A 15,268-nucleotide genomic window follows, 5' to 3' on the forward strand; every position below is an offset into this window, starting at 1 on the left:
GTAATTATTATAAAATGTCCTCTTCAATAACTTGTTTTTTGTCCTCCTAAACATGACATTTTTTGTTTTTTTGAGCAACCATTTCTTTCACTTTGGCTTAGTACAACAAACTTCCAAAAAGGCAGCAGCACGTAACACCTAAAAGGTCAAAAGGTCAAAAGTAAGACTGCCTTATTTAAAAAAAGGACTAGGCACAGTATTAAGTTGATTTTTTGTCAAGTTTCTTGAGAAACTGTGGTTAATTAAGACTCTTTTCAGGATGGAAAATAACGAATAAAAATGACATCCCGAGAAGAAAACCAAAAAAAATCCGAAAATGTCTGAAAAAAATGAAAAAAAAAACACTTGAAAATGTCTGACATAAAAATAAATAAATCCAGTATTGGTATTTCCTTGGTCAGTCCATATGGATGGAGTAGTGCAGGGTTTCCAAAAAAATAAGAAAAAAAGTATGATAAATTAACAGTTACAAACACAGTTTTTAACTTAACATGACAAACACTATTAGTTTGCCAAAAAAAACCTGAAAAAAAATCACTCTAGAACCACTTTGATGCACAGTTTGAGGAAACCCTGCACAATATTGTTCATAAAAATCAGGTTGCACAGCTTTAATAAAGGCACTTTGCCATTTTGGGATGTTTTCTCATCCTTAGCGACAATTTTGCCACCATCATAAAGGCAAAAAATCACATTTTCTTTCCTTCTCCATCCTCCCAAAATGGATTTTTTCCAGCATCAACATCTGGAAGCGATGATCCAGTTTTTCCTCATGAGTTTCGATAACATGTCTTCAAACTAATGTCTCCTCATCCCAAAGGCATAACTGTTTTTGGGGGACGTAGTATGTGAAACGGTAGCCTTTACTGCAGCTTTTGATGCCACACTTGTAGGAGGAGCTTCTACCCGTGGGCTCACGGCTACGGCAGTATTTGAGGAGGCAAGGGTACCACTCCAGGCGCAAGGCGTATGTGCACAAACATGGCTGCCAGAGGTCGGCGGTGGCGTGGCAGGCACGGAATTGAGGTGTTTCGGAATTGTGGGGTAACACCTCGAATGTGGAGCCGTCCCGGCCTGCAAAAAAAACAAAAAAGTGGGTACAAAGTTAAAGGGAAATTTAACAGGGTTGCCACATTTTTTGGAAGGTTATTCATAGTATATTCAATTGTTTTGAAGAAATAACTATTTATTTTAATCTTAAAGCAATATACAGAATAACATAAACTAGAACAGGGTTTGTGAACATGTGGCTCTTGAGCCGCATGTGGCTCTTTTTTTGGCTCATATTTTGTGACTCTTTTAATCTCATTTAATGTTTCTAAGATTTTTATTTTCTCTTAAATTCACTCAAGTTCATAATTTAAAACACAATAAATTATAGTTAAAAAATCATTTGGCAGATTAGATTGTGGATCTTTAAATTAAACTAAAACAGGGTTGGCGAACATGTGGCTCTTGAGCCGCATGTGGCTCCAAGCCTAAATGAATGCGGCTTTTTTTGGCTCATATTCTGTATATTGTGGCTTTTTGACTCATTTCATGCTTCAGGGTCCATTAAAAACCCATAATAAATTATATTTAAAAAATAATTTGACAAATTAGATTGTGGACAGTTCCCTTGAAATGAACACATTATTTTTTGTAAGGGCAAAAAAAGTGTTATAGTGAATAATATGGTTTTAAACGTGTGTTTTTAGTGTGTATGTCTGTCTATTTTGGCAGGTGATGCGGCTCTTTGACTCTCGCCATTTCAAATTTTCACTCTTTGTGTTTAACTTGTAGGCCATCCCGGAATTAGTACTTCATTGTAGACTATTGTAAACTTTGCAAAAGGTGGCCTATTATCATGTAATGGGGTTGAATCCCTCAAGCCATTCTTTACTGCTCATTTAAATAACATTCAAGTGGTTCTTTTATCATGCAAATAAAGGCTTAAGAAGACTGCCTTTTAGTAAACATGACATTTTTCTCCTTATAAAATCATCCTGCCAATGCAAAGAAGCATTTTTTATAGGATTATACCATTCAAAAACTCCCATTTTTCATTCCTATGGACTGCAATAAATATGTTTTAATAATTTAGGGTAACTTGTGTCAAATCTAAGCAAGTTTGGGTCATAGTTGTAGTAAGGAGGAGGCATGGGAAGCTTTATCATGCAAAAATGGTGCGTTTATGATGGCCTCTGTAGATAAAGGTTGCATGAGCATGACAATTTGACATTGTTTGCATGTTATAATGCCGCTTAAAAAGGGACAACAGTATGGCTTTCATGCAAATTATCGAGGACTGTATAGATAAGCAAATGCTTTTGTGGAGTCTTCATATCAACAGCTGTTCACGTATGCTAAAGAGGTCTTTGAATTAAAAAATGTTGGCAGGGCATAAATACATTATATGGTATTCTTATTGAGCATTGTGTGTTTGTAAAAAAGATGAAAACCGTTTAAAATGAAGGGGAAAAATAGATGCTACAGAATGTGTTAGTGGTGTGAGAAAAATTGCTACTATAGTGTCTGAAAAAGTTTTTTTCCCTCCATTCATTTCAAATATTTTTATACAAGCCAGTGAACTATAACAAATAAGAACGTACAAGTGATTCATTAACAATACAAACAACTTTTTTTGCAGATTTTGCACTAAATAACACAATGTGTAAATGGGAAGAATACCCTATTTTTTATGGAATTAATCTCACCATCACCATGACAAAAAAATGTGATATATAAATCACAATTAGAGTAAGCTGCATTTTTATATACAGTAATCCCTCGATTATCTTGTCCTCACTTATCACGAATTCACTACTTTGCAATCATAATGAATCATTAAAGAACGGCCTTCTATCCCCTACCAAATTTGGAGAAAAAAGACACTTCTTTGGAATGTAAACATACAAAATAAAACAAAAAAAGTACAATGGCAAATTGAGAGAGCGTGGGTAGCAGCAGAGACATCACAAAGATAAGGCAAATAGTAAAACAGCTGACCTTTGTCCAGCCAATGCTTGACGTCAGCTTCCGTGGTGTAGATGGCCTCTCGGGCTTCGCTACACATGTTGTGGACGTGGCCGCTCAGTTGCCAGGCTCGGCTGGCGTTGACCCCGGCGCTCATCACCAGCTGTTCGGCGCCGCGACGCTCTTCCGCCAGGCGGATGGCGTGAGGGTTTTTCTAGGAAGGCGACAAAAATCCACGGGGCTAAATGTAAACACATCTTTGATAGGTCTTTGATGAGTCTTTGATAAGTCATTGATAAGAGTTTTAAAAGGTCTTTGATACATATTTGATGTGTCTTTGATGCATTTTTGATGCGTCTTTGATAGGTCTTTAATAGGTCTTTGATAGGTCTTTGATACGTCTTTGATAGGTCTTTGTTATGTCTTTGTTATGTCTTTGTTATGTCTTTGATAGGTCTTTGATAGGTCTTTGATAGGTCTTTGATAGGTCTTTGATAGGTCTTTGATAGGTCTTTGATAGGTCTTTGTTATGTCTTTGTTATGTCTTTGATAGGTCTTTGATAGGTCTTTGTTATGTCTTTGATAGGTCTTTGATAGGTTTTTGATAGGTCTTTGATACGTCTTTGATACATCTTTGATACATCTTTGATACATCTTTGATACATCTTTGATACATCTTTGATACATCTTTGATACATCTTTGATACATCTTTGATACATCTTTGATACATCTTTGAAACATCTTTGATACATCTTTGATACATCTTTGATACATCTTTGATACATCTTTGATACATCTTTGATACATCTTTGATAGGTCTTTGATAGGTCTTTGATACGTCTTTGATAGGTCATTGATACCTGTCGGAGGCGGGCCATGGACTCGCTGGGAATGATCTCATTGCGGCTCAGACGTGAAATAAAGCACAAGGCCTGGTACTGGTTCTGTCCTCTTTCCAGCTCGCCCAGGATGAGTGCTCGGAATATCTTCACTTCCTGCCAAGAGAAGAAAGACGAGCCATGACGAACGACATTTCCATTTCGCAATTTTGGCTTTAAGAGAACGGAATTCTTTTATTGTCATTATACTAGAATAATAGCATTCAATGCAGCGTTGCCTTGACTTGCATCTTACAAACATCATTTTATTCATTCAATTTCCAAACTCCTCATCCTCATAAGGTTCTGCAAGGGTGCCGGAGCATATCAAAGCCAAGAGACGGGGACACCCTGAATCTTTAGCCAGCCAATCACAAGGCACGAGGATACAAAGGACAACCAATGACTCATAACAAGGGGCAATTGACACATTGACAGTTCATATGATAAACAAATAGTTGAGATTAGTGGAAAATCCATTAAAAAATGTAAAAAAGAATGAAAAGAAGGAACTTTGTTGCCATTGGCAAGTACTCGCTCACCCCAGCACCAAAGCCAAGGCCATAAAGAGTCCTGTGAGAGAGATTTCATGCAAAGGATGATGGGAAGCTCCAAACCGCAAAGGCGACCTGTCCTCCCATTCATCTGACATGATCCCTCCAACAAGTTTACTCCTCCCCTTTTTCCAACGAGACAGACACAGTGTCCCCGGCACCCCTCCTCCGCTTTTCACACTCTCGTATCATCAAGCCAGAGGCAAAGTTTTTTGTCTGAAAAACCAGCAGGGACAAATAAACATCCCCCCGATAACCTTAATGATCCGCACTCCCACTTCCTGCATGAATACCAACAATGACTAAAGTATGTTTTAACCCTTAACTTTGCATATTTTTCATTCAGTAAAGCAATTTTGTCAGTTGAGGGTGTCTGACAAGCACACAATAAAGGCAAACATTGCCACTATTTGACCTTTTAGGAGCAAATTGTTGAGTAAATATTGATTTAGGGGCTTCATGCAACATTAACTTCATACATGTGTGCGTAAAAAACAAAAAAACTATTAAAATACTTTTATAATTTAAGTATTTTGTGTTTTTGTTCATGTTTTTCTACTTAAAACTAACTACATGTCTATTTAATTATTACACTCATTTTCCAACCCTGTTTATCCTCAATCATGGTTTGTTTTAGACGTCGTGGGGGGTGCTGGAGCATATTTCCAGCTAACTACGGGTACCAGGTGGGGGACAACGTGAATTGGTGGCCAGCTAATCATATCAATTAAAATATTTAAAGAAAAGGCAGCAGGAAATGAGACACCATTGGAATAGTAAAAAGTCTGATGTATAATTTCCCCTCCAATTCAGGTGTTGGGGGCACATTTTCAGGACCCCCCACATAGTACACTCTGATATTTTTACTAGCGTGTATGTGTTTCTGTAGCCAAGAGATGAAAAAAAAGAGCGTGGTATTCACGTCAGCCATATGGATGTGCCCAAGGGCTCTCAGGCTAATTACAGGGGAAAATAAGTATCATAGCTTTACCAAGTAAGTGTGTGTTGGAACGCTACTGGAGAAACGCTACACACAAAATCTCACAACTTAAAGGATTCTTCTGCATAAATGGAAGTTCTCCTCTCCCATTAGGCACCACATGGATTTTAGTCAAAAGGTTAAAGTGAGTATGGTACTAGGACATTTTGATACATAATGTTAGGCCATAACAGCCAAGACAAATAGACTCCAGGGCAGTTTCTTCTTCCCAAGAGGCATCACCATACTCAACTCAAGTTCTGTACCAATGAGGACCTAATCAATACTTAGTTTGTACTACATTGAAACTCCATAAGCACTTTAGCCACTTTTCTACTGACTTATAGGACCACTACTGGCTACTTATCTATGTTGACTACTACTTATTTATAATGTTAACTAATTATGTATTTATAGATTCTTTATTATGTATTGATTATTTATTATTATGATGATTATCTATTATTATGATGATTATCTATTATTATGATGATTATTATTATTATGTATTGATTATTTGATATGAATTATTTATTATTTATTATTATGATGATTATCTATTATTATGATGATTATCTATTATTATGATGATTATTATTATTATGTATTGATTATTTGATATGAATTATTTATTATTTATTATCATGATGATAATCTATTATTATGTATTGATTATTTGATATGAATTGTTGATTATGTATTATTATTTATTGATTTTGTTAATATTTAGTGTTTTATATAATTTATTGTTTCTTTATTATTCATTGATCATCTATTATTATTTATTGATTATTTATCGATTAATCATTATTACTTATTGATTATTTATCGATCATATATTGATTCTTTATTGATTCTTTATAATATATTGATTTTTTATTGTTATTTATTGGTTCTTTATCATCTATTGATTATTTATTGTTCTTTATTGATGATTTAGCTGTCCATTTATGTATTTGTTGTTATTTGTGCACATCATGGTGAAGATTTAAAGCTCATTCTTCCTGTATAATGACAATAAAAGCATTCAAATCAATTCAATTCATTTTCTGTGTTTACATAAGGTACAAAAAGGCATGTGATTTCTGAACTAGTTTGCAAAAATGATGCAAAACCCCACTAAGACCACCGTCTCGGACTGGTTATTTGCTCCGCACCAAGCTTTACTGGTTTGTTCACACCATTTGCACTGGACTAAACAAAGTTAACCTGACTAAGATCGTAAAACCAAACAAAAGGTTTCAAGAGTCCCAAACATTTGGTTTTTGCAAGACCACTACAAGTCATCTTGGATTGGAAGGCTACAAACAAAAATTCCTTAATACATACATCTAGATTCTTACACTCATCTTTACCTATGAATCTGTCGCCATAGTTGGCAAAACACAAAAGAATAAGAATAGCCTTAAGCTTTTTCCCCCACCAGAGAGCTACAAATGTCGGCCCGGCTGTAAATAATCCCCACAATTCCAGATTCCTTTGCGTTGCTTCCTCGCACCCGAGACTTTGCAGGGAAACCAAGGACTGGCCCACAGCCAAACAGAGGCGGGCATTGATAAAAACGCACTAGTAGGTCATACCAAGACCTTTAAAACAGGCGAAAACCGGGCGCCGCTTACCTTTGGCGCGGCGGATTATTTAAAGGAGGTACACAAAAAGCCTATTCATAACCTCAAAAGGCTGCCATTTACAGGAAATATTCTCAGACACTGTCGTTGTAACCCAGCAAAGACGATACTCACAACAAATACATCAATGTGACATTGTTTCAGTGGCCTAACAATGTTAGCATTTAGCCATTTAGCGGCGATAATCATGAATACACACACAAAAATCACCATTGTCATTTTCTAATCTGACTGGAATGATAATAATTCAGATTGATGGTCACAAGGGAATCCCGAGGCCTCATTTTTAGGTCATTTTTTCAGTTAAAGTAAGAACACATGCAATTTTTTCTTATTAGATCCACATCATCAATGAATGAAGTATAAACAATAAGATACTCAACATCTGGTTTCAGTCCATTTTTGGCTGCAGTGAGTAAACGTCTCACTTGGACAAACTGCAAGCAGATTAAAGCAAAATGCTGTGATGAATTGCACATTTTTATCCTTTAACCAGGCTCTAAAATAGAGTATAATCGGTAACAACTCTGCAAATACTTCGATTTTTGAAGATGCAAAGTGGTACTTTGTACCTGCATGGCTGTACTGCATCTAGGTACTTTTTTAAAAAATATAATTTGATTAAATGAACAGGATTTAAGGCCCTGAATATTCAGTTTTTTTATAAATCTAAAATAATGTTTATTTTAGCTTTTTTTAAAATATATTTTTAGATTTTACAAAATTATTTTTTAACTAAAAACACAAAAAAATGATTAAAAAAGTCCAATCATCAATTTAAAAGCGGGAAAATAAGGAAATTTAATATACATCTATACTCTTCATTTTAATTTGATTTAAAACAAAAAGTCGGCACACATGATTGAATTTCTCGGGCCACCCAAAATGATGCAGCGGGCCAGATTCGGCCCCCGACCCATCACTTTGACACCTGTGGTGCAGAGCTAGCAGATATATATACACATGAAACTTGCAACTTCTTATCTTGCATAATTCACATTTTTTTCTCTCCTTGAAATGTAAAAACGGACACCTTTGGGAACATATAACCTTCTAGTTACCCCCTATTTTGGCTTCTGTTAAAAACCTTTGGTAACTCAATATTTATCCAAGACCCCAGCGTCCCACCTAAATGTTTCAGTTTGCCCTTTTAAAACAACACACAGCTTTTGAAATGTTTGGTGATGGGGGAGGATGTTTTCCTTGGTGTGCACCAGAGGAGCTCTGCAAGGAGGGATTAAAGATCAGTTTGGGGAGGGGGGGGGGGACAAAAGGGAAGGCGAAAGAGCGCGAGAAAAGGGCTCCATCGTAAGATATGCCTGACTTGAAGCTAATTACAGAGCCCCAACAGCAGGAATGTAGGCACATTTGGGCTTGGTCACACCTGGCTGTCCAAAGAGCAAAGCAGTCAATGCCATGAAAAACATGCCGGGGAAAAATAACCACTCATCCTCTTCCAAAATGTTCACTTGTCCAGTATATACAGTATATTAGATTAGGTTAGATAACTTGATTCATCCCATATTTGGGAAATTTTACTGTCAGAGTAGCAAGAGGGTGAGAATACAGACACGGTAAAATACATTTTAGACATAGATAAATAGGTAATAAATAAATAAGCGTGTTCCTGAAATATAAACATATACATATATATCTATATCTCTATATCTCTATATCTCTATATCTCTATATCTCTATATCTCTATATCTCTGTATCTCTGTACCTCTATATCTCTATACCTCTATACCTCTATACCTCTATACCTCTATACCTCTATACCTCTATACCTCTATACCTCTATACCTCTATACCTCTATACCTCTATACCTCTATACTTCTATACTTCTATACTTTTATGTCTATATATCTCTATATCTCGGCAGTTAATATGGACCAAACATGGCCACTATTTGACCTTTTAGGTCAAATAATTGGAAAACCGCAAAGTAGGGTGAACCCTATTTTTTTCTAAATGTTTTTTTTTCTTCAGTGCGCAGTCCGAGTCGCCATTGAAGTTTTTATGAATTAAAAAAAAAGACCCCAGAAAAAAATCTACAAAGCAGTGAAGCAGTGAAAGATGAACCATGAAATGGCAAGGGATTACTGTACAATGTTCTAACCTTAAAAATAGCTTAGTTGCACATCAAAAGCAAGTACTTTGACAGTGATTCGTTTTGTGGGAAATCTTTGCATTCAGGAAATGAGAGCGCTAACTGGATAGGAAATGAAGTCGATAGATAAGGAATAAACAAGGCGGCCATCCCATTCAGCCTGATGCTTTCATATCCTGTTGCAACACATACAACGTTGATAAGGGTTAAAACAATAAGACTCTGTTTAATTTCACAACACATAGCTTTATTTTTCATTTTTCTTGGTTTCTTTTTGACATTTTCAACTTCTTCAAACAAGAAACCCACAAATACATCAGATTAGAAATGTTTTATAGGCTTATTTTTGTTGTTGCCGAGTGATTTTAACTCTCAAGGGGAGTCACATTGAGTTTCTGTGGTCAAAAGAGGGGTTTTGATCCCAGTCGAGCCAAAACAGGTGCATCAAAAAACACTTTTTTTCTTCAAAGCCTGTTCTTTATCGGCGGCATTATAGAAGAACATCTGGCCTACCAGTGGGAGGAGGAGGTTCAAGGATAGAGACATCACTGGGGACGGCGAAGGGGCCAGGAGAGGCCAAAAGGGGCCCCCGTGTGCTACTCTGAAGACCACCAAAAAGAACAGAGAGGAAGCTGTCTTTTTAAGAATCAAAGAAAAGCGACTGAGTGAAAGCGAGAGAAAAATTTGCCTTTGATTCCAGAAAATACAGAGGCTTTCCTTTTTTCTAGATCTGTTTATATTATATATACATCTCAACCCCCCACTAGGCTATCAGTACCTTATTTTGGCGTTTAATATACCCGGGTATATTAACTTTTTTTGCTTTTTTGAGCCTCCCATTTGTGCGCCATTTAATATACCCCTGTCGTTTAATACACCCGGGTATATTAAACGGCAAGGGTATATTAAATGGATTAATGGTTTAATATACCCGGGTATATTAAACGGCAAGGGTATATTAAATGGCTTAATGGTTTAATATACCCGGGTATATTAAATGGCATGGCTATATTAAATGGCTTAATGGTTTAATATCCCCGGGTATATTAAACGGCAACGGGTTTGACTTTATTCAGCAGTAAGTAGCTTTAACCTGAGTAGTGGATTGTATCTTCTCGTTTGTGCACCATTTAATATACCCCAGGTATATTAAACAGCAAACTACGGTAAGTTGACAACTACTAGTAATGGCAGCCAATGCCAATAACTGTATTTACAGTTTTTAAAGCTTTTTCTAGATTTATTCAGACCATGGAAATTACACGGTACTTAGTTATTGGGGCCAGGACTGGACATGATTGCACAAATGACTTTAAGAGTCACCACCGGCTTTTTTTTAGAACATGATAGGGCTAAATTCCCATAATCCTACTCTTGAAATCAACAGAGTTGACAACTGCCTGTTAAACAGGTTCGTGCAAGCGATAAATTGTAACCTTGTTTCATCACTGAACAAAAGCCAAAGTTATCCGAAGTGATAATCATGGGAAGAAAAAAAAAGCCTAAGCTGCTTGCTTCACTGCCAAAATGTAATATTTCTCACCAGAGGCCAATAGATAAACAAAAACTTAACCAGAGTCACAAGGATGGGAAAAAAGATGAAAGATTTAAGATGGGATTTCAGCTAAAATGTGTCATGGAGCTAATATAATCCAGAAACTCTAGATTTCCCTTTGCACAATACGTTTTAGAGTGTATTATACCTTATTCATTGTTAAAGTGAGATGGGCGGATCTGTCATGTTTGGAACACAATCAGAGAGACAAAAAAAGGCAAGATTAACTTGTGGAAGAGAGAAAAAAATGGGTTTAAATTGCTTCTTTGAAATATGAATTCATAAAATATAACAGGCCAAAGCTGCCTTTATACACCTACCATCTATAATTGAGTATATTATTATCATCTAAAGAAGTATTCCAACTGGAAGTTATACACCCATTGTTAAAGTTACTTCAAAGTAGTATAAAAAGTTTGTATATTTGAATTTGGAACAAAAAAATCAATGTAAACATTGACTTTGTGACATTATTTAATTCTTTTATGGATGTGCAAGAAATACACTGTTTTCTAATTCTTTTTTTGGACAACAAACAGGTTTTTTGTGGGAAAATAAACCAGCAAAAATCAGGACCACGTCTCTGGTCTCAAGTTTATTTAGGTCACGTTGTAAACACTCCACTCTGCCTCGGGTTTAAAATGTGGAATTCATCTGTGCGAGAACTGTAAACATCTGGTACGGAGTTATGAGTGGCGTCAGAGTAAACGGAGGGTGATTAAGCCGTGCAGTTAGAGAGATTTTATCAGCAATCTTTCAGAGGTTTAGCCAACGTGACACACTTTTACGGTGAGCTCAACCGCATCACCGCTTTCCACATGTGCTTTTGGAGTAGAGGGGACCCCGAAATAGCGAGTATATAGCTCAAAAGCGTAAAAAAACAATTGGTCAAGTGATAATTTTGATTGCCTTTACATAATCGACACAAAAACCAAGTGAGATCAACACTTATTGGTCCAAATTGAAACCTAGTGGTAAAAAATTTAAGTGTGCCTCATTGTAAAGGTGAATTTGGACATTTTTTTCTAAGCAACAACCCTGTCATTTTTCAAGTTTTTGGCTATAGTGCATTGGTGTCAAAGTGGCGGCCCGGGGGCCAAATCTGGCCCGCCTCTTCATTTTGTGTGGCCCGGGAAAGTTAATCATGAGTGCTGACTTTCTGTTTTAGGATCAAATTAAAACAAAGAGTATAGATGTATATTAAATTTCCCTATTTTCCCCCTTTTAAATCAATAATTGTCATTTTTTAATAAATTTTTATGTTTTTAGTTCAAAAATCATTTTGTAAAATCTAAAAATATATTTAAAAAGGCTAAAATAAACATTGTTTTAGATCTATAAAAAGAATTAATATTCAGGGCTTTTAATTTAGTTCTTTTAATCCATTTATTAAAAAATAATCTAAATATTATATCTAAAATGGTCTGGCCCATATAAAATCAAGTTGACGTTAACGCGGCCCGCTAACCAACTCGAGTCTGACACCCTTGCTATAGAGAAAGATATAAAAACCCAACTTCATTCCAAAAACAAGGTGAACATTTTTCCACCCCCAGCTTGAAATGCCCCCGCATAACATTGCGAGTCTTTAACATCCCCCGTTAAAACACTCCTCTTCCATCCCATAGTGAGGATTCATAGCAGCTGGAAGTGACAGCTCATCCAACTTTCCATAAATCTTGAAGATAGCCCAAGCAGACTTAAATAAAAAACACATGGAAAAGAACGAGAATAGGAAGACACGTGTTATAAAAAAAAATGACAAATTCTAACTTTGCACTGAAACAGATAAAGCAACAGTCATCTAAACGCTTCCATTCCAAATAAACAAAACCATATGAGTGTCTGGACAAGTGGGGGTGCACCAAAAAAAGAGGCCCCCTTAGCTGAAAAGTTCAGAGTATGTCCCTTTTTTTATTGTGGCGAATAGAAAAGCGGGAGTCGTTTGGTTTGGTTTGGTTTTGGGGGGGGTCAGCAATTATTTGGGGCGATGGCCTCTTCGCTCACTCTCCTAACTGCAAATTAGCTGTTTTGGTTAGCCAAGTAGACGCACTGGATCAAAAAGGTCAGACATGCCCACTTAATCCTTCTAAATCTCTCCCCTCACATCTCACTAGGCTGTCAGCTTCTGTGTGACAGCGACCAATCACACACACGTATATGTACACATGCTTTTTTCTCCATCACACACACATATATATACACACACATAACCACACTTCCGCTAAAAGACGTGTCTCCCAGTAGTCATTTTCCACAGCGTCATCTTTCCAAATTTGATGGTCGGTCAGGGAAGGGACACTGGATCTGTTAGTCTACTTTTAGAAAAATGCTAAATATGGTTTCCAAACAGCAGCACAGCTGGGTTTAAAAAGCAGGGGTGTCAGACTCGGGTTGGTTCTTGATTTTATGTGGGCCGGATCATTTTTTGATATAATTTTTAGATTTTTTTTAATAAATGAATTAAAAGAACTGGATTAAAAGCCTTGAATATTCATTTTTTTATAGATCTAAAACAATGTTTATTTTAGCTATTTTTTTAAATATATTTTTAGATTTTACAAAATGATTTTTGAACTAAAAACACAGAAAAATGATTTAAAAATGACAATTATTGATTTAAAAGGGGGAAAATCAGGAAATATAATATACATCTATACTCTTCATTTTAATTTGATCCTAAACCAGAAAGTCAGCACTCATGATTTACTTTCCCTGGCCGCACAAAATGATGCGGCGGTCCACATTTGGCCCCCGGGCCGCCACTTTGACACCAGTGGTTTATAATGATATTGAGGAGAAGGGGTATGGGGTGGTGGGGGGCGTCTTAGATAAATCGAAGTCCGAGCAGCTGTTTTGACCTCTCTGAGAAAAAAAAAAGATGAATGGAACTCACTTATGGCGAGCTTGAGTGGGTTGCGGTTTTTGGGGGTATTTTTTTTTTGCCACATTGTAGCCTGAGGGGAAAGCATTCAGGTTCTTGAAGGGACCATTGTTGTCTCACCACAACAGATGGATGAAACACACGGGTTTTGGTTGCTGTGCAGGAAAAAAAACTTGCCATAATGTACATTGGGTTTGCTGTCTTAAAATAAGCTTTACTTGATTTATAGGTTGGAAACATTTAGGACCCCCAAAAAGGTACATTGAGTTCACTAATCATGACATAGGAGTACGTAAGTATAGATTGCACCTTCAGTAGAGAGAATGGAGAAGTACTTTGTTGGATTGCAGATTATATATGGGTACTTTGTAGATAGTTGTCATTAAACCAATTTAAACACATTCATCAGGCATCATTTCCTTTGCTGGTCTTGGCAAAATGTTCAAGGATTATCAAGGAGTGTGTAAAAAGCTTTTCAAGGACTGTAGATTTTTGTTCTAACCTATTCCAGACACGTGCAGATTACAGGGTACAATTCAGATAGGAATGTAAATACTATATCACCTATTAATTTGGTTAATGCCATTGATGATGACTGATGTCTAAATACTGTTTTCCAATGGAGGGAACGTCAATGGCAGCTAATGAGTTAAATTAGGCTTATAATAAATACCATGTAGAAAAACGCCATTTATTTTAAGATACAGTATTTGTATTTTGTTTTTCCAATGTTGATTATTTTTATAGACTGTTGTATAGATTTAAAACATCTAAACTTTTAAACCTGTGATCCTTTTCAGGAACATTTCTATCTCATTCATTTCAATTGGAAACATTTTACCGTTTCTGGCATGAAGATGAAAGATGCTCTTTTAGAGAAAAAGATGAAGATCAAACCCAAACATTGCCAAAAGTTTGCAACAAAATAAAAAACATCCGTCCTCACCTGTTTGAAGTCAACCATCAAGGTGATAAGTGTCCCATCCCCTTGCTTAAACTCCACCGATATAAAATCCTTCTCACTATCCGCCTCCAGCACTTCTTCAGTCACTATCCCGTCAGCCAACCGGACCCGAACCCTCAATTCGGATCCCAAACCCGCAACACAGACCATCAACAGCGGCCAAAGCAGCAAAACCTTAACGTCACTCACATACATCCCCAAACCCGCAAAAACCACCCGATTCGAGACGTAATCCAAATATTTGCGCTCATATCTCAAGACTTCTCCTCACAACATCGAAGTGCGCGTTTGGATCTTTTTTTTAGAAAAGACGCTCAAGTCCAATCTCTGCAATTCGCTACTCTTTTCTTTTGTAAACTTCCATTGAGAAGACGCTTTGAGATCCGAGCAGATGAAATCGGCGATCCAATAGCAGCACGTCGTTTTTTTTTTTGACTACTTGTACTGGTCCGTCACTTCCGAAATCCACACTGAAAACTTTTCTCGCGTGTGTGTGTGTGCGTGTGTGTGTGTTCTGCTGGTAGTAAACTCTTAAAGGAACACACACACACATTCTCCCACACACTCCTGCCCATCCCCCCTATAGAAGGAGGCCTCTCATGTGATCCTCCTTCTACACTCTCAACTAATAATACCCCTCTACTGAACACCATTTTCTCCCTATATAGTGCTTCTTCAACTATTTACACCTCAAACTAACACTAATGTATACTTTTCAACCTTTAAAAGGTCAATTTACTATACCCTGATCATTCAAA

General features: G+C 36.7%; 1 protein-coding gene across 1 annotated transcript; it reads right to left on the reverse strand.

Annotated features, from left to right (window-relative positions):
* Positions 1–455: 455 nt before the first annotated feature.
* On the reverse strand, positions 456–14,804 carry oafa (OAF homolog a (Drosophila)). The gene is made up of 4 exons (XM_077723108.1): positions 14,493–14,804; positions 3,817–3,951; positions 2,989–3,169; positions 456–1,074 (listed from the first exon to the last, which is right to left on the reverse strand). Exons 1-4 carry the CDS (start codon positions 14,703–14,705, stop codon positions 794–796), a joined length of 810 nt encoding a protein of 269 aa, XP_077579234.1. The 5' UTR covers positions 14,706–14,804; the 3' UTR covers positions 456–793.
* Positions 14,805–15,268: the final 464 nt, after the last annotated feature.

The sequence above is a fragment of the Stigmatopora nigra genome, chromosome 8 (genome assembly GCF_051989575.1).
Source record: "Stigmatopora nigra isolate UIUO_SnigA chromosome 8, RoL_Snig_1.1, whole genome shotgun sequence".
In the NCBI taxonomy this organism is placed as follows: domain Eukaryota; kingdom Metazoa; phylum Chordata; class Actinopteri; order Syngnathiformes; family Syngnathidae; genus Stigmatopora; species Stigmatopora nigra.

What these genes read in the sequence shown, in the direction of transcription:
- oafa (XM_077723108.1), bottom strand. Translation starts at nt 14,705, where the DNA reads ATGTATGTGAGTGACGTTAAGGTTTTGCTGCTTTGGCCGCTGTTGATG. An exon ending in TGATGGTTGACTTCAAACAG is followed by an intron (nt 3,952 to 14,492) that starts GTGAGGACGGAT and finishes TTCTCTTGGCAG; the next exon opens with GAAGTGAAGATATTCCGAGC. An exon ending in CAAGCATTGGCTGGACAAAG is followed by an intron (nt 1,075 to 2,988) that starts GTCAGCTGTTTT and finishes TTTTTTTTGCAG; the next exon opens with GCCGGGACGGCTCCACATTC.